The sequence below is a fragment of the Agrilus planipennis genome, unplaced genomic scaffold (assembly GCF_000699045.2).
Source record: "Agrilus planipennis isolate EAB-ADULT unplaced genomic scaffold, Apla_2.0 scaffold8, whole genome shotgun sequence".
NCBI lineage: Eukaryota > Metazoa > Arthropoda > Insecta > Coleoptera > Buprestidae > Agrilus > Agrilus planipennis.
The window spans coordinates 437,608-448,245 of record NW_020442461.1 but is presented as its reverse complement, the minus strand read 5'-3'; the positions used below and the strand labels follow the sequence as shown (position 1 = coordinate 448,245).

The 10,638-nt window shown below is 37.8% G+C and overlaps 2 protein-coding genes across 2 annotated transcripts in view; both read right to left on the bottom strand.

Annotated features, from left to right (window-relative positions):
- LOC112906506 overlaps window positions 1–2,915 on the bottom strand; it is a 6,471-nt gene extending 3,556 nt beyond the window's left edge. The window contains exons 1-5 of the mRNA XM_025980736.1: window positions 2,804–2,915; window positions 2,373–2,715; window positions 2,090–2,307; window positions 1,791–2,028; window positions 602–668 (exon numbers count right to left, since the gene is read on the bottom strand). Coding sequence (XP_025836521.1) covers window positions 602–668; window positions 1,791–2,028; window positions 2,090–2,307; window positions 2,373–2,715; window positions 2,804–2,852 — 915 coding nt within the window. The 5' untranslated portion in view covers window positions 2,853–2,915. The remainder of the gene's footprint in view (window positions 1–601; window positions 669–1,790; window positions 2,029–2,089; window positions 2,308–2,372; window positions 2,716–2,803) is intronic.
- A 5,529-nt stretch (window positions 2,916–8,444) lies between these two features.
- Window positions 8,445–9,663, bottom strand: LOC112906522 (trypsin-1-like). Its single transcript, XM_025980770.1, has 4 exons — window positions 9,552–9,663; window positions 9,121–9,463; window positions 8,838–9,055; window positions 8,445–8,776 (listed from the first exon to the last, which is right to left on the bottom strand). The coding sequence occupies exons 1-4, from the start codon at window positions 9,598–9,600 to the stop codon at window positions 8,535–8,537; spliced, it is 852 nt and encodes a 283-aa protein (XP_025836555.1). The 5' UTR covers window positions 9,601–9,663; the 3' UTR covers window positions 8,445–8,534.
- Window positions 9,664–10,638: the final 975 nt, after the last annotated feature.

Here is a 10,638-nt window from a genome sequence, read left to right as displayed (position 1 = left end):
AACAGATAAGAATTTTTCAAGAAAACGCTCTCATGATCGAAACATTTCCATTGTTTTCCGTGGTAAAATGATATTAATTCAATCATAAAGAAATTTATGAAAGCACATGACTCAGTCTTACAAAACAACAATGAATACGAGCACGAGACAAAGCAAATTGAAGATGTTGCTAACGATGAAACTATTGTTCCTGAAAGATTCGACGGGTATCAAGGAGAATTGCTGTACAATTCGTTACATGGCTGCGGCAGATTCAAATGAATGATGGTAATTTTTTTGTAAACGACTTGGAGGGATATGGGCACGTTGTATATTCATCTGGTGGAATCTTTGAAGGATTGTTTAAACGAAGCCGTCGCTTTGGACCGGGAGTTTTTACATATCCCTACGGATTTCAAGACGTGGGGTTGTGGGATGGTAATTATCTGGTAAGACTCAGTTGTCCCGTGAATTTTAAAGTAATTCCACGACTAGCTTTCTCACAAAACGCAAAATATCGATTACTGAAATTCAGAAAACTAGTAACAATCTATCCTGAACTCTCTGACAAGGCTGGAGATATTTTAACAACTTTAGGTTGCACTAGTGATCTGGCTTGTACCATTGGTACAGATCGGTTGTACAATAACTTGGTCAGGAACAGAGACAGCACATTTTTGGACAAAAATCTATTCAATAAAGTTTTCTTTGGGTGCAAGAGTAAGGTTGAGATGTTGGTGTCAACCGAAGAAGAAAAAGAAAAAAAGTTTCGTTGATGATCCGGTACAAGTCTAAAATTAATTTAAGCTCATAATCTTTCTTATAAGATGAGAGAAACTTGTGGCCAATAACTTCAGATTTATAGCTGATAAATTTTTCAGGTCTACCTTTTCCCTTTTTGTAATGTTTAGACTTGAAGTGATTGATAGAATATGTGTATTTTAGTCTTGTTGGACAAGTAAACTTACTGCCTCAATTAGCTCTCTCTTATTTCTATCTTCATTTTGTTCTAGTGATTCAATGACACAACATTCTTCTAGCTAGGAGTTAGGCTATGAAGAATCGTCCTTGACAACAGTTTATCGTTATTAATAGCTACTTCCATGCCCATTAATCTATCAATGACAATTTATTATTTAATATATAATTTTATAAGACCACCACGACTTTCTTCAATTTTGGTAACGTGTCTATCACATATTAGCTCATCATACGTGATTGGCCTTGGATTCAGTTCAGCAAGTAGATATCTATTCTATATAAATGGATCTTGTTGAACATATTGAATTTCACTAAATGTAGCATTGTATTATAGATGGCGCTTAATACCGCACAGTTTGTAAGATTTCATAAACAATATTCTCAAATGGATCGTTTTGCCCTGTGCTACTTTTTATTCTTTAATATAATCTAAGTAGGTATCGAAAAACAGGTTGTATGGTGTTGTAGGACATTCGGTAGGAACAAAGTTTTTTACCCAATTCGATAAATATTAATTAGGATTCCCGGTTAGCTCCTATTGGAGATATTCAACACATGGTAGAGTAATCAAGTGTACCTCTTCAGTTCTCTTTCTCTGTTTCTCTGCAAGTGGTGAGTAAGGTATTTGGACCGAGTGATATGGTGAGGCAGATTGTTAAAGAACATGAAAAATGTTATAATTTTGTTCTTGAACTATTTCAAAATTTGTAATACCAAATTAGATTAATATTAACTGTAGATTTGCAAATGTGTTTTATTCAATATTTTGTTTAGTGTATTACATGGTCGAAAACAATACCTTTCAAAAGAATGGTAGATCTCCATATTACAAATTAGCGTTAATCCAGTTGACATAGGAAGGAACTTTTGTGGAAACTGATGGAGCAATGGAGACGCCACATGGTGAAAGACCCCACGACAGAACACCCACTTGGACGCCGTTCTGAACCAATGGGCCACCAACATCACCGGTACAAATGGCCACATTTTGCTCTCCGTCAGTACAAATTTGGGAATCGTCCAAAGGTTCTGAACTTCCAACTAAACTAACCAAAACGTCAGCGCACTCTACAAAGAAAGATATTTTCATTAAGAACGTGGAAAATTTAGAATTAGATATTGCAATTACGATCATTTGATATAATGTCTACGTCGGCGTATTGCAGGATGCTTGGGTAATCGTAATCTGAATCTGACGTATATCCCCATCCTGAATAGACGGCGGATCCAGAAACATCGGCACCTTGACTAGGAAGTACAACAGGTTGGACGGATGAGCTCAAGTCAAAGGGTGGATTTACTTTTATTAGAGCAATATCAAATGGGGAATCGCTCGTTTCACTTACACTGAAAAGCAAAGAAAATGATATTATGAAGAACGTAATCGATAAAGGTGGAATTCAATTATTTACACAGGCCAGTTTTCGTGAACGATAAAGCTGCTAGCAAGTCGGCGTTGGCTGGAAGAGGAACTTTCGTTTAGACTTAAAGCTCCAGCAAGGATCGAAATGTTTCTAGTATTATCTACGAAATCTGCGGCACAACTGGCAGCCGTGAGAACCACCGATGCACTAATGAGACTACCACCGCAGAAGTGGATGGAAAAATCATCTTCAGCCCACTGTAGAGAAACCTGGTAGGGAAATTGGTTTCTGGCAGCACGTTGACCACGCGTTACCCTGGTCTCCTCGGATGGCAAAATTTCTGTATCCTTAATCTTACGGAAAGAATGCACCTTTGGCGCGTTTGGTGCCGCTATTCAAATATTAAATAAAACGTATCGATATAGAACCAAGATATAAATTAATAAGTGAATCGTTAAATTAAATCCAATCAAACTTACCAAGTGCTGCGGTACACACAAAACCTAAGAGAATAACGAGGAACTTCATTCTAAAATTGCCAGATTCATAATCAAACCAATGTGAAACCTAAACCATTCGGCTTTTATTTATAGGCAGGAAACTTATCTCCAAGCCCCGGACAAATTAAGTTCACACTTATCTAAAACATGCTAATATTTCATTGTTTGTGGCGATTAAAGTGCAAAAACCCCATTTTTCATATCTACATACTTGAAAATTCATCTTAAATTAATACTGTGGCGGAAAATTGTATATTCTTTTGTAGATATTATTTCTTAATTTAATTCTTTTCAATTTCTTATCGTGTACAAACTAAACTCTATTGTTCTCTAAATCACTTTTACCTGGAAATCCACTTCAACCATACCTGCATGCACTCCAATACTAATATCTGGTTTTACCCTTAATTGCTTTCTCTTGAATTCTATACTGTTTGATTCTAAGTGTTTCTATAAACCAGTGTCTTCACCCTCTCTCTCACTACTTTTCCTTCTAGAACATTCTATCAAATTTCACCAACTTCTTCGCGTATCTGAACACATTTCCGACAACCTTAACAAGCGGCGTCACACCTCCATGCTTTTTCTTGACGTCCAACAAGCGTTCGACCGAGTCTGGCACAAAGGCCTTATCTCAAAACTCATCGCCCTTAACATTCGACACTTTCTAGTTGGGGTCATCAGGTCCTTTCTCACAGACAGAAGTCTTCGGGTCCGCGTCGGCTCTGTTCTCCCTACCAGTTAATCCGTCACAGCCGGTGTCTCACAAGGCTCCAAACTATCACCTATTCTATTTATCCTGTTCTGAGTGGACATTCCAATGCATAGGGAGAATTAATAAGTTTCTGCCCCTGCTCCTAAAGTGATACTGAAAATGAAAACTTTCCATTAACGAGACCAAATCGGAAGCAATTTTCTGCTCTCGTAGGTCCCGAAAACCTCCCTCCATTTTAGTAAACAACCGTCCCATCAAGTGGAGCAGCTCTGTCACCTGCCTAGGCGTCGTTTCCGACAGGACCCTAAACTGGCGGCTCCACATCGCTACTACCCGTAACAAGGTAATGGGTGCGTTCATCGCACTCAAGCCTTTATTGCGAAACGACTTCATCCCCCAACATACGAAAATCCGTGCGTTTAACGGAATAATCAGGAGCATTTGCTCCTACGCCATTCCCGTCTGGGGCTGCGCCCTTCCTCACCGCCTGAAACCCCTTCAAGACACCTACATGCGGATCCTTTGTTCCGCACTAAACTATTCCTGGGTTGTCAGAAACACCGAAATTCTGAAAGAAACCGGTTTACCTTCTTTCCCTGAGGCTGCAGTCCCATTCGCAGCAAATCTCTGGGACTCAGTGCCAGGGCTTGCAAACTCCACCAGTTCGACACTCTCCAACTTCGCCCCGAAGCCAAACGACCGTTTCCGAACACCCTGTCACCTTCTACAATGAGCCACTCCCTTCCGCTTCCCTTTTTGGCGCAAGTGTCCGTCCATCACTTCCGAGGAGGACCACCTATTCCGACGATTCTCGCCCCGCCGCCCCCAATCCCCCTGCTTACCCATTTTCTCTTCTCAACCCTCTCCTAAATCCCAACTTTCCATTCTCCACCCAGGGATGAGTAACTCTCAGGGCTTTATCTTCCCATTCGAGGAGGGGCTTTAGTTGGTAAAAATCCGACACTACCTCCCTTCAGGGGGTGTCTTTTGAAGATTTTCCCTCCTCGAGAATAATCTAAAAAAAACATCTTCACACAGTCTCTTGTCTAGGTACAGCCTCTACTACCACTTGTAAGTGTTTCTGCTCATCTACTCTGTTTTCATTTTTGTTGTTGTATATCATGTTCTGTTTGTATAAAAATTGTTGTTTGTTATTGTTAGTGTCTTCTTAGTATTTTAAATAATATTAACATCAAAAGACACCAAATACAATATCGATGTAGGTACAATGAACAAATAAATAAAAAAATTGATAATTAAATTAATACTTATATAACTTACCATAGCCTAAGGCGCACAGGAGATCTATAAAGAACCATCTACATACTTGTAAAATTCTTTTTAAATTAATAAAATATCGATGTAGGTACAATGAACAAATAAATAAAAAGACTGATAATTAAATTAATACTTATATAACTTACCATAGCCTAAGGCGCACAGGAGATCTATAAAGAACCATGAAACTTCATTCTTATTTGACAGTTTAATTAGCTAATCCACTGTACAACCCGAAACTACTTCTATTAGCATGAAGGAAACTTATCTCCGATTGTATCGTTTGTAGTCCAAAAGAGTATTTTTGGTATTTAGTGTCAAAATTTAAACGAAATACTGCAAGATGTAGTTTCCCTAAATAAATTCTTAATTTTTGTAGGTCTACTTTCGTAACATCATTCAAAATTGCTTCTTAACACCGTCAAGTATTGCTTCCTAAATCTGCCCAATCAATCCTGCCTAAATTTGCTTCTCACAATCAATATGGGTGTACCATCTCAATGCTGCTCAAAAATGTTTTTCAATAGCGCTTCCTCTACCTTCTTAATGCCGTTCGTCAAAACTCCTATGTCTACTTCCCACATGCAGCTGAAAGTTGCTTCTCAACACCTTTCCAATGCTACTCAAAAATGCTCTTCAATACCGCTGTACCTTTGTAAAGCCGGTCGTCAAACCGCTAGATATTACTCCCAAATGCAGCCCAAAGTTACTCCACAATACCGCTGAATATACCTCCCTAATGCTTCTAAACGCCGCTAGGTATAACTGTCAATGCTACTCAGAATTACTCCTCAATGCCTTTAGGCGAATCTTCCCAATCAATTCTGCCTAAAGTTGCTTCTCACTACCAATATGGGTGTACCTTTCCAATGCTGCTCACAATGCTCTTCAATAGTGCTTCCTGTATCTTCCTAATGCTGGATGTCAAAACCGCTGTATCTACCTCCCAAATGCAGCCCAAAGTTGCTCCACAATACCGCTGAACATACCTCCATTATGCTTCTAAACGCCGCTAGATATAACTGTCAATGCTGCTCAGAATTACTCCTCAATGCCGTTAGGTGAGGAATGGCGGATAAAAATTATGGGACATGAAGTCAAGAGAATCTTTAATTTTCCGAAAATCTGTTCAGAAAAAATAAATTAAATCTGTGATCAATTATTAGATACATAAGTGTCGATAAGAATATTATTTAAACACTTAGAGTATCAATCAAGAATTTCCTGTAAAAGAGATTAGTTCTCTTATTTAAACAATATCTAACACTGTTTTTGTCCTTGTGATAAAATCTTTTCTAAGTAATATACGCAACAGATATGAATTTTTCAAGAAAACGCTCTCATGATCGAAACATTTCCATCATGTTTTCCGTGGTAAAATGATATTTAATATCAATAGAAGTCCAATTGACGTTTAACCAATCATAAAGAAATTTATGAAAGCACTTGACTCAGTCTTACAAAACAACAGTGAATACGAGCACGAGACAAAGCAAACTGAAGATGTTGCTAACGATGAAACTATCGTTCCTGGAAGATTCGACGGGTATCAAGGAGAATTACTGTACAATTCGTTACATGGCTGCGGCAGATTCAAATGGTTATTAGATAACGGGTTAGAAAATATTTATGATGGTAATTTTTTTGTAAACGACTTGGAGGGATATGGGCACGTTGTATATTCATCTGGTGGAATCTTTGAAGGATTGTTTAAACGAAGCCGTCGCTTTGGACCGGGAGTTTTTACATATCCCTACGGATTTCAAGACGTGGGGTTGTGGGATGGTAATTATCTGGTAAGACTCAGTTGTCCCGTGAATTTTAAAGTAATTCCACGACTAGCTTTCTCACAAAACGCAAAATATCGATTACTGAAATTCAGAAAACTAGTAACAATCTATCCTGAACTCTCTGACAAGGCAGGAGATATTTTAACAACTTTAGGTTGCACTAGTGATCTGGCTTGTACCATTGGTACAGATCGGTTGTACAATAACTTGGTCAGGAACAGAGACAGCACATTTTTGGACAAAAATCTATTCAATAAAGTTTTCTTTGGGTGCAAGAGTAAGGTTGAGATGTTGGTGTCAACCGAAGAAGAAAAAGAAAAAAAGTTTCGTTGATGATCCGGTACAAGTCTAAAATTAATTTAAGCTCATAATCTTTCTTATAAGATGAGAGAAACTTGTGGCCAATAACTTCAGATTTATAGCTGATAAATTTTTCAGGTCTACCTTTTCCCTTTTTGTAATGTTTAGACTTGAAGTGATTGATAGAATATGTGTATTTTAGTCTTGTTGGACAAGTAAACTTACTGCCTCAATTAGCTCTCTCTTATTTCTATCTTCATTTTGTTCTAGTGATTCAATGACACAACATTCTTCTAGCTAGGAGTTAGGCTATGAAGAATCGTCCTTGACAACAGTTTATCGTTATTAATAGCTACTTCCATGCCCATTAATCTATCAATGACACGTGTCTATCACATATTAGCTCATCATACGTGATAGGCCTTGGATTCAGTTCAGCAAGTAGATATCTATTCTATATAAATGGATCTTGTTGAACATATTGAATTTCACTAAATGTAGCATTGTATTATAGATGGCGGTTAATACCGCACAGTTTGTAAGATTTCATAAACAATATTCTCAAAAGTATTGTTTTGCCCTATGCTACTTTTTATTCTTTAATATCCTCGAAGTAGGTATCGCAAAACAGACTGCATGGTGTTGTAGGACATTCGGTAGGAACAAAGTTTTTTACCCAATTCGATAAATATTAACCACAAACTTGGGCAAGGCATTTTGTAAGAGAAAAACTAACAAAAATACGCTAACAATATATCGTAATGACAATTTTAGGATTGCCGGTTAACTACTATTGGAGATATTCAACAGATGGTAGACTAATCAAGTCTATCTCTTCAGTTCTCTTTCTCATTTTCTCTGTAAGTGGTGAGTAAGGTATTTGGACCGAGTGATATTATGAGGCAGATTGTCAAAAACATAAAAAATGTTATAATTTTGTTCTTGAACTATTTCAATTGTAATACCAAATTAGATTAATATTAATTGTAGATTTGCAAATGTGTTTTATTCAAAGTTTTTCTTTGTGTATTACATGGTCGAGAACATTACCCTTCAAAAGAACTTTAAATTTCTATATTACATATTAGCGTTAATCCAGTTGACATAGGAAGAAACTTTTGTGGAAATTGTTGGAGCAGTGGAAACGCCACATGGTGAGGGACCCCACGCCGCAATACCCACTTGGACGCCGTTCCGAACCAATGGACCACCTCTATCACCGCTACAAGCTGCCACACCTTGCTCTCCATCAGTACAAATTTGGGAATCGTCCAAAGGTCTTGAACTTGCAAATAAATTAACCCCAATTACAAACTTTAGGATTCCCGGTTAACTCCTATTGGAGATATTCAACACATGGTAGAGTAATCAAGTGTACCTCTTCAGTTCTCTTTCTCTGTTTCTCTGCAAGTGGTGAGTAAGGTATTTGGACCGAGTGATATGGTGAGGCAGATTGTTAAAGAACATGAAAAATGTTATAATTTTGTTCTTGAACTATTTCAAAATTTGTAATACCAAATTAGATTAATATTAACTGTAGATTTGCAAATGTGTTTTATTCAATATTTTGTTTAGTGTATTACATGGTCGAAAACAATACCTTTCAAAAGAATGGTAGATCTCCATATTACAAATTAGCGTTAATCCAGTTGACATAGGAAGGAACTTTTGTGGAAACTGATGGAGCAATGGAGACGCCACATGGTGAAAGACCCCACGACAGAACACCCACTTGGACGCCGTTCTGAACCAATGGGCCACCAACATCACCGGTACAAATGGCCACATTTTGCTCTCCGTCAGTACAAATTTGGGAATCGTCCAAAGGTTCTGAACTTCCAACTAAACTAACCAAAACGTCAGCGCACTCTACAAAGAAAGATATTTTCATTAAGAACGTGGAAAATTTAGAATTAGATATTGCAATTACGATCATTTGATATAATGTCTACGTCGGCGTATTGCAGGATGCTTGGGTAATCGTAATCTGAATCTGACGTATATCCCCATCCTGAATAGACGGCGGATCCAGAAACATCGGCACCTTGACTAGGAAGTACAACAGGTTGGACGGATGAGCTCAAGTCAAAGGGTGGATTTACTTTTATTAGAGCAATATCAAATGGGGAATCGCTCGTTTCACTTACACTGAAAAGCAAAGAAAATGATATTATGAAGAACGTAATCGATAAAGGTGGAATTCAATTATTTACACAGGCCAGTTTTCGTGAACGATAAAGCTGCTAGCAAGTCGGCGTTGGCTGGAAGAGGAACTTTCGTTTAGACTTAAAGCTCCAGCAAGGATCGAAATGTTTCTAGTATTATCTACGAAATCTGCGGCACAACTGGCAGCCGTGAGAACCACCGATGCACTAATGAGACTACCACCGCAGAAGTGGATGGAAAAATCATCTTCAGCCCACTGTAGAGAAACCTGGTAGGGAAATTGGTTTCTGGCAGCACGTTGACCACGCGTTACCCTGGTCTCCTCGGATGGCAAAATTTCTGTATCCTTAATCTTACGGAAAGAATGCACCTTTGGCGCGTTTGGTGCCGCTATTCAAATATTAAATAAAACGTATCGATATAGAACCAAGATATAAATTAGTAAGTGAATCGTTAAATTAAATCCAATCAAACTTACCAAGTGCTGCGGTACACACAAAACCTAAGAGAATAACGAGGAACTTCATTCTAAAATTGCCAGATTCATAATCAAACCAATGTGAAACCTAAACCATTCGGCTTTTATTTATAGGCAGGAAACTTATCTCCAAGCCCCGGACAAATTAAGTTCACACTTATCTAAAACATGCTAATATTTGATTGTTTGTGCCGATTAAAGTGCAAAAAATCTATTTTTCGTATCTACATACTTGTAAAATTCTTTTTAAATTAATAAAATATCGATGTAGGTACAATAAACAAATAAATAAAAAGACTGATAATTAAATTAATACTTATATAACTTACCATAGCCTAAGGCGCACAGGAGATCTATAAAGAACCATGAAACTTCATTCTTATTTGACAGTTTAATTAGCTAATCCACTGTACAACCCGAAACTACTTCTATTAGCATGAAGGAAACTTATCTCCGATTGTATCGTTTGTAGTCCAAAAGAGTATTTTTGGTATTTAGTGTCAAAATTTAAACGAAATACTGCAAGATGTAGTTTCCCTAAATAAATTCTTAATTTTTGTAGGTCTACTTTCGTAACATCATTCAAAATTGCTTCTTAACACCGTCAAGTATTGCTTCCTAAATCTGCCCAATCAATCCTGCCTAAATTTGCTTCTCACAATCAATATGGGTGTACCATCTCAATGCTGCTCAAAAATGTTTTTCAATAGCGCTTCCTCTACCTTCTTAATGCCGTTCGTCAAAACTCCTATGTCTACTTCCCACATGCAGCTGAAAGTTGCTTCTCAACACCTTTCCAATGCTACTCAAAAATGCTCTTCAATACCGCTGTACCTTTGTAAAGCCGGTCGTCAAACCGCTAGATATTACTCCCAAATGCAGCCCAAAGTTACTCCACAATACCGCTGAATATACCTCCCTAATGCTTCTAAACGCCGCTAGGTATAACTGTCAATGCTACTCAGAATTACTCCTCAATGCCTTTAGGCGAATCTTCCCAATCAATTCTGCCTAAAGTTGCTTCTCACTACCAACATGGGTGTAGCTTCCCAATACTGCTCAAAGTGCTCTTCAATAGTGCTTCCTG

Bases quoted from the DNA above. Each gene is read 5' to 3' on its own strand.
- LOC112906522 (XM_025980770.1), bottom strand. From the start codon at position 9,600: ATGAAGTTCCTCGTTATTCTCTTAGGTTTTGTGTGTACCGCAGCACTT. The intron at 9,056-9,120 runs GTAAATAATTGA...TTTGCTTTTCAG, and splicing joins GTTCACGAAAACTGGCCTGT to TGTAAGTGAAACGAGCGATT. The intron at 8,777-8,837 runs GTAATTGCAATA...CTTTCTTTGTAG, and splicing joins AGACATTATATCAAATGATC to AGTGCGCTGACGTTTTGGTT.